This window comes from Corapipo altera, unplaced genomic scaffold (assembly GCF_003945725.1).
Source record: "Corapipo altera isolate COAL_440 unplaced genomic scaffold, ASM394572v1 64, whole genome shotgun sequence".
NCBI lineage: Eukaryota > Metazoa > Chordata > Aves > Passeriformes > Pipridae > Corapipo > Corapipo altera.
In genome coordinates, this window is record NW_020884893.1 from 7,349,969 (window position 1) to 7,364,413 (window position 14,445).

A 14,445-nucleotide genomic window follows, 5' to 3' on the forward strand; every position below is an offset into this window, starting at 1 on the left:
CCGCTCCCGCACCGCTTCCACCGCTCCCGCCCGGCTGGGTGCAGGACTGCCCCGCTCAGGGCAGGGCCCCTTCCCGCCCCTGCTCCCCCTCTTAAAGTGAGATTTTGGTGTTGGGGAGGCAGGAAGGCGCTGCAGGATGAAGATGCTGCTCTTGGCTGGTTGCGCTTTGCCTTCGCTCTTGTGAGCGGACAAACAAACATACGTTTGAATAGAAATAACTGCGGGCAAAGGAAATGATGAGGCACCAACCAGGGAAGGTACTGGCTCTGGCACTCCTTCTCTGGTTTCCTGTTTTGTCCTCCTGTTCTCCAGCTGTGCTCCAGGAACACCCCAGCTTGGCTCCTGGAGCGATGTTGTGGCTGCAGGGATGCTCACTGCAGTCCTTCTCATCTCAGCCCAACAGAAAAAAATATTATTAAGAACAGTTTATCCACGTGAAAAACAGCTCCCAGCGATCCTGCCAAGGTTAGTGTGAATTGCTGAGCTGGTGCTCTGCTGTGAGCCGCAGCTGGGTCTCACACACTGACCTTTTTCAGGCATGCAGGACACCTTGGGGAGAGTGAGCACCCAAGCCCTCCCTTCCCGTGCTTGTCTCCCTGCCCTCTCCAGGGACACATCCCACCTGTCCACTCATGTGCTTGCTCCTCACTTAACTGGAAAAGGAAACCATGGACTTTTTCTAGGTCAAAGAAGATCTGCATGTGTATGAAACCTGGGTATGGATTTAATCAAAGCAGGTTTGTACATGCAGTGTTTAGCTTGGTCACCACCCTTTGACCAGCCACCAGGCCATCCTACATGAGGAATGGGGCCTGAGTAGTCTGTTCTCCAAGCATGAAATCCCAGGGAAGAATCATTGTTCTGATCCAGGGTGAGTGCTGCAAAGAGATGTTTCCTCTTCTTAGCACCAGTCTGAGGGTCTGCTCCAGTGCAGACCTGGGGTTGCTGAATGTGCTGCTCCACCAGCAGTGACCTGTCTGCTCTGGGGATCACCTGCATGGCTCTTCCTTGCCTAGCCTTTCCTGGAGCACTGAGTGAGGAGTTTCTGAGTGCTCTACCCATTAGTGGGTCCTTATGAATTCCCCACTGCCAGGCCCAGCATGACAGACGGATTCACTCCCAGTGTGGGTGGGATGCTGAGGCCTCCGAGCCCTCCGTGTCGCTTCATCCTGCCCTGCTGTTAACTCTCCTCAGAGGTATCGTTGTGGGAAGCAGAGCAATTCTCCAGTTCCTTTGTGATCCCCACTGAGCATTGCTCCACTTTGATTTTCTTTCTTCCTCTCATTGACTTCTTAGCTCCTGTAAACAGCAAGATGACAGCAGGAGTCAACCACAGAGCAATGGATTTACATGTACGGAATCAGCATGACCTCATCCCAAAATAGGGACAGTGCAGGAGGAAGCAAAGCTCAGCAGAGGAGAGACCAAGAGAAACACCTCACAAGTGAGATGTGTGGATTATCCAGGGGAGGCTGTTGTCATCCTGGACACAGAAACAACATGTAAAGCAGAAATAGGCAGAGAACTGACCTGATGCAGGAGCATACCTGAGAGGGTACCCAGACCAGCAGGATGTATTCTTTGTATTTTCCCCCCTTCCAGTGTGGTACATGGCCCACACCACATGCTGAGAGAGGTGTTATGTCTCTCCATCACCCCATTCCTACCACAGCTGCGTTCAGTCCTCACTTGGGACATCTCCATCCTGTCCTAGAAGGTTGGATGTGTCTGCCCTGGGGTGTACAGGGCATCTTCCCCCCCATTGCTCTGAGTGGCTGATTTTGTAGAGCAAATCCTCTTGTCACCCAGCTCTGGTGGTGTACCCTGAGTAAGCAAACCCCTCTGAAGGCTGGGCTGTTAAACAATCTCCTTTCATGTTCCAGGAGCAGACTTCTCTGCATTTATAATTGGGTCAACACTTCCCTGTCTTTACGGCTGGTACAGAGGGGGTGAGCAGCAGGGTTTGTCTGACAGAGCACTTTTTAAAGCCTGACAGACAAAGGTCTCTCTTATCCTTACCCTTATCAGGAGCAGTTTTCTGCTTATTCACCTGTAGGAAACACGAGTACAACACATTCCTCTGTCAGCAGGGAGACCTCCCCAGCCACAGTGGGAGATCAACAGAATGGGCAGAAACCTTTCTCTGCATGTGAATAACTCACCCCTGGGAATTTGGCCTTCCCCAGTCACTGCCTCCCTGACCTGCTAAGCAAACACAGCTCTGTTAGCTTAGGTGCTCAGGAGTGCTCTCCTGGTCACCCTGCTCAGGCTGCTCTGGCTAACCATTAGCAGGGGGCTCCTCCAGCTGGAGACAGGTGTTGCCAAAACACAGCACAGCATGGCATGTGCTCGGCAGAAGAGCCCTCCTCCCCTCTGCCCTCGGTTCCCTCATGCTTTTCTCATAGGAGCCTCTTGGGAAGCAGCAGAAATTGTGACCCTGAGCTGATGCCCCGAGGGACTCCTCCTCCCTACCTTTCGGCCAAAGTTCCTGTCCTCTTTTTCTCTTCTGTTGCACATGAGCTTTGTCTTTGGTGCAAAAGTATTTCCCATCAGCCTCGGCTTCTTGTAGGATCTCGTCTTCATATGGGGCAGCCCCCTAGAGCAATGAGAACAGTCAGTCTACAAACTACCCTGGATTTCCCAGGGAGCTAGTGGCATTGCCAGGGACCTTTGTGATCATTCCTATGGAGTGATGACAAATGATATTGTTCATAAACACTCTTGTCTAGCTGGAAAGAGTGATACTTCTATCCCTCAGCAACAAGTTGTGTAACAGGGTGGGAATGAGTTTTGGCACCTAGTGCAGGAAGAGCCATCACCTTCTGGAAGGAGCTTGGGCAGGGACAACCTGTCTTATGCCTCTTGGACCTGGCAGCCTAAGCTGATGGCTGAGGAGAACAAACCAACCTCGCTGTCCGTTGTGTCTGGCTCATCGGATTCCTGCTTCCCAGACTCAGCATCATTGTCATCTAAGGAAACACAAAAAGAAGGGCTTTTTTGGCTGGCAGGAGACTTGACAAGCTCATGAGCAGATACAGAGCCACTGGTCCGTGCTCTGAGAGCCACTGAGGCAGAAAACAGGTTTAGCAATAAACTGTGTTGCAAAGCAGAGACACTGAGAGCTTAGTGGCTTGGAATGAATGCTTATGGATGATCCAACAGGATTCTGTTGGGAAACCAGCTCCCAGTAAAGGTGTATCCGTAGGACTTTGCTACACCAAAGTTGCAAGTGCTGCCCCTACATCTGTGGCTACATTCAGGTGGGAAGCTGGGGGGTATTTAAACACCAGACTGCACCTTCCCATTTTAGCCCCAGGTGGGGAGAAGCATATTTTTCACACATTTGCTGTTGGTGTTGGTCAGTGTCTCTCAGCAGGAAACATGTGCTGAGGAGCAGAGGAAGGAAAGGCAGGGGAGACACTTCTCTGCCCAGCAAAAGGTTCTGCTGCACATAGACCCCAAGGCTACAGAACCCCAGACACAAACCTGCACACACCCGACCTCCGCACAGAGTGAATCTGCACGAGTTGGGGGCCAAACCTTGCTGCTGGTGGCATCACCCTGACTGCACCCACAGCAGCACAGCTGGGCTGGCCGTGGAGGGCAGACAGGGCTGTGCCCTCTTCAGAGGGGCAGGGGCATTCCAGAAGCTCAGTACTTCTTGGTTATGACACCAGGTCTGGCTAGGGTGGGGCTCAGCAGGGCAGCCTCCCTGCCCAGGTGGGAGAGCAGACATTGCTGCTTCCAGGCACTCCTGGAGTCCCTGTGGCCTGATCCCATCCTCACCTTATCCTTCTGCAGGTTAAGGTTCACTAGAAAGCGCAGAAGTTTCTGTGTCTTGTTTCCTGGGCTTTGTGTCAACCTTAAGGTGAGAACTGAAGAAAGTCCTGTATTCCCACACCCAGAATGTAATCAGCTGAAATTCTTCTGCCATGATGATATCTCCTTAGCATGTAAATCACAGAGGACTCCCTTTTTTTTTTTTTTTTTCCACCATGAAAAATCCTGCTCCGGAGAGTGTTCCCAAACCACTCCGACACGCCCAGACCAACTAATCCAGGAGAGCTCAACTTTCTGGCCAAGCCAGTAAGACTGGTACTGAGCAGCTCTCAGCAGACGTGCTTCCTGCTCCAATCCCCATGGCTGCTGCCTCCCACCCACCTGGACAAACCTGGCATCTGTGTCCCCTGGTGGTCAGGCAGGGAGAAAGCCTTGAAAGGTCTCTTATGGGGGATGGAGCAGGGAAAAAGCAGGAGAGCATCCCGGTCTACCTGCTGCAGGTACCAGCATCCCTGTCTCCATGCTCAACCCTGTGTGCTGTGCCAGCACAGGGCATGTATTGGAGTAAGGGGTCAGACAGGGATGGTTTTCCAGTGTTAGTCCTGCAAACCTCTTGCGTTTTCCCCATCTCTCTTGGGGATTTCTTGGGTAATGCTGGAGCAGCAACATTATCTTGTTGCTGCTCACTCTGGAGTGGGTTTTGCCAATAGGTTGGAGCTACATTGACCTCTTTAGCTCCTGGGAATTCCATACCACCAGGCATGGAGAGGAGGGTGCTCTGCAGGGTGAGCAAGGGCACCCCATGGGTGGCTCCTGACCGTGCTGGGCAGAGACACTGGGCTTTTCTCCAGAACAGCTGAAGTTACTTTCTCCCTAGAGGTACTGAGCCTGAATTTTGGACATCTCTAGGGTTGAAAACTGAGCTCTCAAGGGCAGAAATGTGAAACCTGAATTTCTCCTAATGGCCCAAAAGTGTTGGGAGCCAGGAGCACCTGGGTCCCTGGAAGGGTCTCTCCTGTTGGTGCGTTTGCAGGTGTGTGCAGAGCCCAGCACAGAGCTCCGGGCTGGGAGATGCCTTTGCCAAAATGCACCTTTTGCTCTTGCCTTCTCAAATGTCACATTTGCCTGGGGCTTCTTACCTGGTTCTCCCTTCTGTGCACTCACATCCCGTCTCACCCCAGATTCAGGAAGGGCCTCCGGGTTGCTCGGTGTGGAGCTGTTTGTCAGATGTGCCCGTGAGAGCGTGAGCTGTGGGATACAGGGATACAGGGAGCACAAAGGTTGTTGCCACCAGGCAGGACGAAAGGATTGTCCCCAGCCCTTATGTGCGACACCCATGGGGACGAGCATCACAGAGGCGTTTCTGTGTGCTGTGGTGTGTTGCAGGGAGCCCAGCACACCTCCTGCACCAGCCTGCAGGAGGGGGCACAGACACTGCCTGTCCTTGGGCTTGGATGGAAACCCCACAGGCACTGGAGGGGAGAGGGGGAATGAGAGCCCAGGCTGAGCAGCTGTGGCTCTGCCATGTGCAAGTTGGCATCACATAAATCAAAGCCATCCTCCTAACAGTGGTCACAATGGTGCCAGCAGCAGTGCTGGACACCCTGGGGAGGGGAAGGGGTCACAGCTGGTGCCAACACGAGCTGTACTCACCACAGCTGCATCCTCTTCCTCCTCCTCTTCCTGCTTGGCAGCACCAGGCAGTGCCCGGGTGGCACTGGGCCAGTGGTAGGGGTAGCGCAGGTCGTCCCGCTGTGCCCTGTGTCTCCCGCTAGGGCCGCGGGCTGTCAGCTCAGCGGGGCTCTCCCCGGGGCTGCCGCACCCCCGCAGCTCCCGGCGGTGGTGCCAGTCTGATTCCCTGCCACGGCCGGAGTCTGACAGATCCAGTGGCGTGTCTGCATCATCATCCCTTGCCTCCTTCACCTTTACTCGGAGCTCGGGGCGATCTCGGCTCAGCCAAAGCTCCTTCTCTTCCTTCGCATCCGCGGCATCCTCCAGGAAGGACCTTTCCTCCTTGCATCCCGCCGCGATGCTCAGCCACGGGGAGAGGGGCCGCTCCTCAGGTGTGAGCTTGGTGTCTCCCTCTGCCCGCTGGCCTGGCTGGCACTGCTGCATGAGGAGGTGCTGCAGCCTCTCCCGGTGCTTGAGGAGGTGCAGTTTTTCTTCCAGGTGCTGATCCCTCACGTACACCATGGTGGCAGGGAGCTTCAGCAAGGCTGCATGATCTTCCCAGCCGTCGCGTGACCGTGTCCTGCCCTCGGCATCTTTGGTCCTGAGCAAATGGCTGGAGAAGCTGCTGCCATCCCGCTCAGCCGAGGTGCAGTGACTCGCCAGCCCCAGCTGGTGCAGGGAAAGGTGCTTGTGGAGGAGGCAGAGCTGCTCTCTCCGGGTGGTCAGTTTGAGGTTTTCGTAGGATGGAGCAGCCTTGGGGGAGTCAAGTTTGCTTGCTGTTAAATAACTAAAAAAAGTAATGAAAAACCCCATCATTTTAAATAGAGAGTTTCCCCGTGGTTTCCTAGCCCTGTAGGGTATGTACATGGTCTTTCTATGCCCTCTTGCAGCTCTTGGCCTGTGCATCACGCTTGCCTTTGGGTGCTGGGGAAGAAGGTCCTGGTGGCCGGGGGGTTCAGGCAGCAGGTCTCCTCACTGCACACACTGCAGGAAACCATCCCTATCCAGCAGCAATCCCCTGTCCCTGGGCCACAGTAGGTCCAGGCAGTGGGTTGAGCGAGGGTGAGGATGCAGTGACCACTCACATCAGCACTGCTGCTGAGACATCACTTTTCAAATCATGCCTTACAGCCAGCAGCATCCTACCCACCCTCCTGGGCTTTCTTAGTGCCTTGGTGGGCCTGAAGACACTCAGGACAGAGGAACAGCCCACTCTGCCCTAATCTCACTCAATGGGAGCCTTTTACACCCATGCTAAGAAGGTTGGCACAGTGCATGAACCTGCCCTGTAAACCCAGTCCCTGCTATCGCTGGTTATTTCCCTTCCATGAGTGCAAGCTTTTCCCAGGAATGTTCAGCAGAGCTCCTCCCACTCTGGAAAACTTGCTACTGGTGAACTCACTAGCCTTGCTCAGCCTTCTGTGCTTCTGAAATCCATGGGGAGGATAAGTCTGGGAAGTGCTGAGCCCTGTAGAAAAGCCCATTAGAATAGATAAGGAGGAGCAGGGATTCCTGCCTGCCCTGGGACAAGTCCTTCTCCTAGCTGGAGGTGGGGGCACCCGGTTCACTTTATGGGTCTCTCTGAGAAGCTGGAATAATGAGAGGCTGGTCTTGTTGGGCTGCATTCCGGTCATTTTTTGCTGGCATAAACTGGGAGATTCCCCCCTCCCCAAGGCTGTGGGAGAAGATTGGAGGGGAAGGTGGACAGGCACAGTGAATACTGGCCATCTCATCCCAGTCTGCCCAGTGGGACAGTGCCTTGGGCCATGGATCAGGCCAGGAGCTGGTACTCACGCCTCAAGGCTGGGGCTGTGCTCGCGCTCCGGAGGGAGAGGAGTCTTCCTCGCTGGTGGGGACACTGCTGTCCCTGAAGGACTTTTTTCCAGAAGACAGGGCCTGGAACCAGGTCTCACCAGGGCAATGGTTCCATGCAGCTGGTTGGAAATCCTCTGGGATGCCTGCGGCAGAGGGGAGAAAGTCCAGGTGAGCCATTCTACTGTGCACCCCGAGCTACAGGGAGCCCAGCTGAGCTGGGATGCATCTCTTCACCAGTGAGAACAAGACAAGCAGCTCCTGAGTGCTCTGTTTGATGATTCTGGTCAACAGCTTGACCAGATTTTTATTAATTTTTACTGGGAGATTTCCCCCTTATGCTTTCTGGCAGGATCTACTGCACTCTCTGTTTTTGGGCTGCCCTGATTTGTAGAGCAGGAGGTCTTGTGTCTCTGCTTAAGTCATGATTCAGTGGCTTAACCAAGATAAGACCCTGCAAATTCCCTAGCCTTTACTCATGTAAGCTCCTGGCACACACAGCTTTGGTGGGTGTATTTCTAGTGGAGTACCTGGTTGTGAGGCCAGGACATCATCATCTCCATCAGCTGCCATGAAAGGCTCACCACATGTTCTGACCTGACTTTTCCCTGCCCACCAGCCCTTCCTGTGATCCCTATTAATTATTCCCACAGCCTGCCTGCAGCCTTACCAAAGCCCCTTTTTACCTGCTCTTTCAAGTTTTTTGTGGAGGTCAGGTAAGCAAAACCTGTCCCAAAACAGAAGCACCTCTGTGGGTGTGTATGTGGGCTTGATTTCCCATGACCAGGAGCACGGCTTCAGATCCTGCAGTCTCATCTCCCAGCACCCAGTGTCACCATATCACTCAGCAACCCTCAGCTGGCACGCTTTCTGTGTTTGTGTTTGCATCAATGCACAAAATGGCAACCACTGAACGCCAGGCCTCTGAAAATACCAATATTCATTATGCTTCAAATGGAGAGACGCCTGTATCTGCTCTTGGGCAGGGCTGCTGTGGTGTGTTTGTTCCTGGTACCCACAACTCCCACAGTTTACACGTTCTCCAGGCTTTTCCAACATTCACTGTGCTCCAGCTCCTTGCTCACCCAGGTAATGGAGAGCTCAGGATAAGCTACACTGAAATGTGGCTCAGCACAATCTCCCCAGCTCCTTCATTCCTCAGAGGTTTCCCCAGCAAGACATCTGAGAGAGGAACCAGAGCATTGGGCAGAGGACTCAAGGATGCTGGATGTGTTGTCATGAAGGATAAACACAGGAGCAAACATGGATGTGCATGTTCGCAGCAGGGACAGGAGCCTGTGCCAAACTTCACATGCTTTGCTTGCAGCAAATGGCAATTTCTGCAAAGGTAGGTGCCCTCCTTGGCACTGCCCAAGTCTGGTTAGTTGTTTCCCCTCTGAGTGCCTCCTACTCTTTCCCTATCCTAATCTGCTTGTCTTGATCCAGTTCAGATGACCACAGCGGTGGGAAGAAGGCCTGAGGACATCGGACCACCTCTGACAACTCACCATTTCTGCAAGGCTGACTTCTTGGAGGACAGTGCCTGGGGAAGTCCTGCTGCTTGGAGAGCTTTTCTGTGCTGCAGGCTTTTCTGCAAAAAAGACACAAACAGTCACCCAGAGCTGCTGCAGCCCTGCCCTGCAGTGTGCTGGAGTCTCACAGCCTCCCAGGGACCCACTGGCTGGTACCAACCACCTCTTACTGAAAACTTTGAGTCAAAATTTCCTTTTGGCTCAAGCCAGCACTTGATTGAATGTTCCCTCCATTACACATGTGGTTGGGCAAGGCAACAACATGGTCTCTGCATGAAACAGGATCCACACTTGCACATCACTTGTGTTACAGTGAGGGCTCCCAAACACTCTTTTTCTCTAATGTAGAGCAGTGTGTTTCTCCTTTGATGTGTATTTCTCTCCCAGCACCTGTTCTACCCATGGCAACATCCATCTGAGATGGCAACAGCTTGGCCTTTGCTCTCCAGACCCTTTCCCAGAGCAGTTTTGCACCATGACTCTGTCACTCTTCCCATCCTAAGGTCCCTCAAGGGTGGCAGGAGCCAGCAACACCCACCTTCTCCCAGTTCAAGGTCTGCCACATCATGGTGGGCTTCTTCTGCTTCCCTGTGAGCTCCTTTCTCACTGCCAACATTTCTGCTCATCGGGGACAGTAAAGGCAATGGGGAGCTTGGCGTGGAGCTGCTTTCTCTGGAGGTGACTCCTGGGTTCTTTGCCCTGTCCCTGTTGAAAGGAAAAGGACATGAATTAATGGGAAGGGGTAGGAGAAGGAAGGTTTTGGAGCCACTGTACTGGGAGCTCTGAGCCTGATATACAAATATGCATATTTATGTAAGTGTGTATGTGGATATACTGGATCCTCAGACTCATCTCCTTCCACTGAAGCTTATCACTAGCTCAGCTGCAGTCTGGAGCATGGGACAGAGCCAGCACAACAGCTCAAGGTCTGATTGCCCCACTTGGCTGTGGGTAATGTCACAGGATGCCACGATGTTGGGTAAGCCAGGACCCAGCTGTGACTATTGCAAAAGCCCTGTGGGAATGTGTATGTCCCTGGCTGGGGTTATAGCCTGATTTAGGGGTGGATTCAGCATGAGGATGTGGTGGCTGTGCTCTGTCACCATATCAGGATGGAGGGGCTGATGCTCTTGATGACTATGAGGGAATGACTAAGTCTTGGAGACACATGTTTATGTCATGGACAAAGTCCTGGCTGAGACATAGATGTTTGGCTGGAAATCTTCCTATCCAGCATCCCAGGGAGAGCAGAGCAGAGCGGGAGCACTCATCAAGCCCTGCCCAACCTACAGCTCTGGAATTAGTCAGGTCTTGAGAAGCATTTGGGGAGTAAAAGCCACAGTTTCTCTTTAAGCGGATGATGTTCCTGTGCTCCAAAGAAAACACATTTCTAAACTAATTCCTCAGTGCTAATTCCTCTGGACTTTAAACCCTTGAGGAATGAGCTGATTTGTATATATTGGCCAGCCTGGCAGGTTACTTGGCTTTCAGCACAGTGCTCTGTCAGGATACGAACCTGTTGGTGCTGATCTCTTCTCCCTCTTTAACCAAAACACAGTTCCTTGTGTGTCAATCTCCTTCCTCCAAAACACAACCTGGCTGATGCAGGAGGGGAGCTGGTGCCATGGAAGAGCCCAGGTGGAGGTCCATGGCCAAGCTAAGCACCCAGGACTTTGTTTCCCATGAGCTGTACCCCATGAGGAGGAGAAGGGTTGAATACCCTTGTTCCCCAAACACTGAATCCTTGGATGCAGGTTAACAGGGGAGCGAGTAAAGGTCAACAAGGGTTTTGAGACTGTTGGGAATGTTTCAATGTCTAATATATAAAGGAATCCACAGGAGTTAGATGCTAAAATACCCCTGAGGATGCTGCAGTCTGGACATAGCCCTGCTCAGCTGTGGGGATGCCCCTGTCTTTACTAACACCCCTGAGAATGAATGAAACCCAGGGAAGCACTTACTCCAGGCTCCGGAGCTTCTTCAGTTCTTCCTTGAGAGTTTTGTTCTCTTCCCTCAGGCGATTTGTCTCATTAGCTGCAGGGACAGAGGTTGTGCTGAGGGTTCAGGTGCTGCAAGGAGAGAGCTGACACTCCCCACAGGTCGCTGGGGTCCCCAAGGGAGGAGGAGGGGGGAACGGCAGCTCATCCAGCTCAGGGGGAGAGCACGACCCAGATACAGCAGTGGCCGTGGTGTGGTGGGTTGGACACAGCCAACATCCTGCCCTGAACACCACAGCTGCCCCTGATGAGCAGGTGCTGAGTTAGGGGGAGTACTGGGGGTCTGGGGTGGGATCAGGCAAATTCCAGAGGGAGCTGAGAGCACCCAGCAGGCGGGTGCTGCAGCGAGGAGGCCGCGGGCAAGCGCGGGCAGGGTGGGTGACTGCCTTGGCTTGCTCCTGCTCGAAAGCAGCACTCGGGGAGCAGTGGCATAGCAGGGGAGATAAACCAAGGGCTGTTGGCACCTCTCCATCCCTTCTAAATGCCTTATCTCCCTTACCCCCAGGACCCTCCCGGGGTCAGCTCAATCCCCAGGGAGAAAAAAACACTCTTGAGCAGTGCTGGGAGCCCTGCCAAAAGCTCAGGAGAAGATCCATCACACGTGTTGCTTGATTTCCATTTACCCGTGCTGAGCTGCTGCTGTGACTTTCCTGTCTTTGCCAGAGTGTTGCTCCTGCCATGCCAAATGCATCTTTTTTCCTTGCAGCTGACATGGCCTGGCATTTCTTTTCTGGAGGCGCAGAGAGCTGCAACCCCCAGGTCTGCTGCTTTGTTACCTCTGCTTGGGGGGTGTGGCTGACATCCACAGCTCTGCTCCCTCCCTTCTCCCCATCCCCAAACCCCTTCTGGGTGCCTGGTCACCACGAGGGCTCCTGTGCAAGTATCTGGGAGAGGCATTAACTGAGCAAAGGCTGAGACAGCCAAAGCTGAGCCTACAGCGGGCAGTGGTACGTACAGAGGATGAAGATGTGCTGCAGGCTCTGGAAATGGGAGGTCTCATACTCATTCTGCTTCTTTTTGGCCAGCTCCTGGGTGACCATGCATCTGTCACAGAGACCTGCTCGCAGTCTGGAGGAAGGAAAAAACACGGCCAGCAGCTTGTTACCACACGGTTTCCATGGGGGAAATAAGCTCCTGCCCTCCCCACAGAGAAGCGTGAACACCCAGCCCATCACCCCAAATTGGTGAGAGGGGTTATCACTGACCCTTCCACCCCCCCAGATCTAGTCCCACCATCATGAGCTTAGGAAAGCTCCTCTGCATGTGCTCAGACTCCTCCAGCTCTCCCAGCAGCTGAGTATGAGCAATGCAGAGGTTCCTGTGCTACACCCCACTCCAGGGAAGACAGCAAATTCTGAAGTCTCCCCCTAGGATGGTGCAGTTGCTGCCACTAAGCAGCACTCTATTGAAAACCAAATCCTACCTGTTTTCTAACACCTTTACATTTTCTTTAAGGACCTTTTGTTGTTCTCTCAATTGGTGATTTTTAGCAAACAGCTCTTCAATTCTCTGAGCATCGCTAATTGAAAAAACAGAACACACAAAAAAAGGGGGTTATTGGATTTCTCCCCAAAATCTGTGCCTCCATCCACAGCACCCTTTTGCTTGTGGGGCAGGAGGGGAAACAAATGTGTTAGAGCCCAGACACTGCCCTGTGACACCTCCCTTGGAGTTAGGAGCTTGCTTCCTCATGGTTTATTGCTTCCCAAGAGAATAATCATGAGCTGGCACGAGCATCACTTGCCAGTGGGAAGGCGAACTGGAGGTAGGTTGGGATCACACCAAGCCCTGCCTGTGCTGGGGACTTGTGTGGCAAAAACTCCCGAAGGGTTTGAATTTGGCAGAGCCAGAAAGGCAAGCAGTGCTCCCTAAATCCATCAGTTTTGGAGGAGAACTCGGGAGGTCTGAAAACTAAGCAGTGTAACCACCCCTCCACCCCCTGTCCCACCGCAGCATGGGTGGGGTGGGCTCGGCATTGCTCACCGGCACTTCTCCGTCGTCAGCTCTGTCAGCTTGCTGTGCAGACCTGGAACAAGGAACAGAGGCAGAGAGGTGGGTGTTTGTTGCCAGTCCCCTGGCACTCAGAAACAAACTGCAGCGATGGAACTTCAGGAAGGTGCGTGGCTTTGCAGAAATCTCATCGATTTGCAAACCGTATTTCCGAGAAGGAATAACACAGTGTGTGTGTGAAACACCACCACAGTTTAATATAGCTGGAAAAGCTGTACAGGATGTGAGCACATTTTGTATTCCGAGTATTTAATGCATCTGCATTTGCCTCCCACCTCCCCCCCCCCAGAAGTCTGGTTTAGTTTTGTTTCTACTTATTTCTTGCTACAGCATACATTTCCCAGGTGGGTAGTATTTTATAGCTCTCAGGGTTGGAAAGCATCTTGGAGAATATTTACAGCTGAGCACGAACGGCTTTGGTTGATGGATCTGCAGACGTTACATCCTGTCAAATACATTTTATGCAAAGTAGATGTAAACATGTGGTTTAAATTGCTCAACAGCTTCCTCTAACTCTCACACGGCTTGAAATTACACAAGTGAAGAATGAATTCATAAGCCAGAATCCTCCAAAAGTGCTGATGTTTTGTTCATAATATTGATACTGGGAATTATTCTAATAGGAAAACAATTGTATTTGGCATTCGGTTGCTTAACCTAATGGGTTTTATTTTAATAATGTATGACCTGAGGAATAATTTATTCCCTAGAGGAATAAACTATCCAACCTGACTCTAATGTTTTCTTTAACAGAGCTTCATCTCCTGCTGCTTCTGTCTTATAGATTATTGCATCTCTCTGTTTTCCTTTGATCCTTCACTATCCAAATGTACTCCAATCCTCATTGCTTGGAGCAGATGCCCAGCAGGTGTGTGTGTCACCTCTGCAAACCTCCCAGTTCACCTTTAGCACAGACTATGGCACCAGGAGCAGGAAAGGAGCCAAATCCCCCACGGCTAACACTTGGAGCAAGTGGGATTCCCGCAGGGACTGAGCACCTCCGTGGCTCGCTCTCCAGGAGCCTTGGGTGCTCTCTTCTGCTCCTCCTCATCATCCAAAAAGTTACTGATTTTCTCAGTAAACTTTGTTCTCTGCCGGTGAGAGGCACCAAGGTGCCATCAGAGGGGGTGATCCCCTGAGGGCCAGGCTGTGACCCCATGTCCCAGTCCATCCCCACGGGTAATGCTTGCTCAGCACTAATCCCCAAAGTTCCACACCTGCTCCTCCTCCCTTCAGGTTATTTGAAACCAAACAGATCAAGGTGGCATTACACAGAAATGGACCTTGGCCAGTTTTTGATCAGACATCTCATGTCTCCTTACCTTGGACCTCTTTCTCATGGATTTCCTTGAGCTTGTTCAGGAACTCTGCAAAACTCTCTGTGGTCATGTTCAGGGCTGAGCCACACGCTGCTCCTGCACAAGGATGTCCTTTTGTTTCAAATTATTCAGGTTTCAGCCTAAAATAGAAAGAAAAAGTCCAATAAAAGAGATGAGTCTTGTGCATGTGGTGTCCTGGGGCAAAGCCCAAAGCTAGGAAAGGAAATCATTTCCTAAACCATGAGATGCATTTTTGTCCACCCTGCCTCAGCTCTGAGCACAGCAAAGAGTATGTCTTGGAAACTGGGAGAACTGAAAGCCCAG

The 14,445-nt window shown here is 52.4% G+C and overlaps 1 protein-coding gene across 1 annotated transcript; it reads right to left on the reverse strand.

Annotated features, from left to right (window-relative positions):
- Positions 1-825: 825 nt before the first annotated feature.
- Positions 826-14,191, reverse strand: RBBP8NL (RBBP8 N-terminal like). The gene is made up of 13 exons (XM_027646296.1): positions 14,125-14,191; positions 12,776-12,818; positions 12,216-12,311; positions 11,748-11,860; positions 10,757-10,829; positions 9,334-9,500; positions 8,772-8,854; positions 7,246-7,409; positions 5,434-6,238; positions 4,920-5,028; positions 2,908-2,969; positions 2,473-2,596; positions 826-1,299 (listed from the first exon to the last, which is right to left on the reverse strand). Exons 1-13 carry the CDS (start codon positions 14,189-14,191, stop codon positions 1,181-1,183), a joined length of 2,025 nt encoding a protein of 674 aa, XP_027502097.1. The 3' UTR covers positions 826-1,180.
- Positions 14,192-14,445: the final 254 nt, after the last annotated feature.

What these genes read in the sequence shown, in the direction of transcription:
- RBBP8NL (XM_027646296.1), bottom strand. Translation starts at nt 14,191, where the DNA reads ATGACCACAGAGAGTTTTGCAGAGTTCCTGAACAAGCTCAAGGAAATC. An exon ending in AGACCTTGAACTGGGAGAAG is followed by an intron (nt 8,855 to 9,333) that starts GTGGGTGTTGCT and finishes TCTTTTTTGCAG; the next exon opens with AAAAGCCTGCAGCACAGAAA. An exon ending in CAGACACAACGGACAGCGAG is followed by an intron (nt 2,597 to 2,907) that starts GTTGGTTTGTTC and finishes TCATTGCTCTAG; the next exon opens with GGGGCTGCCCCATATGAAGA.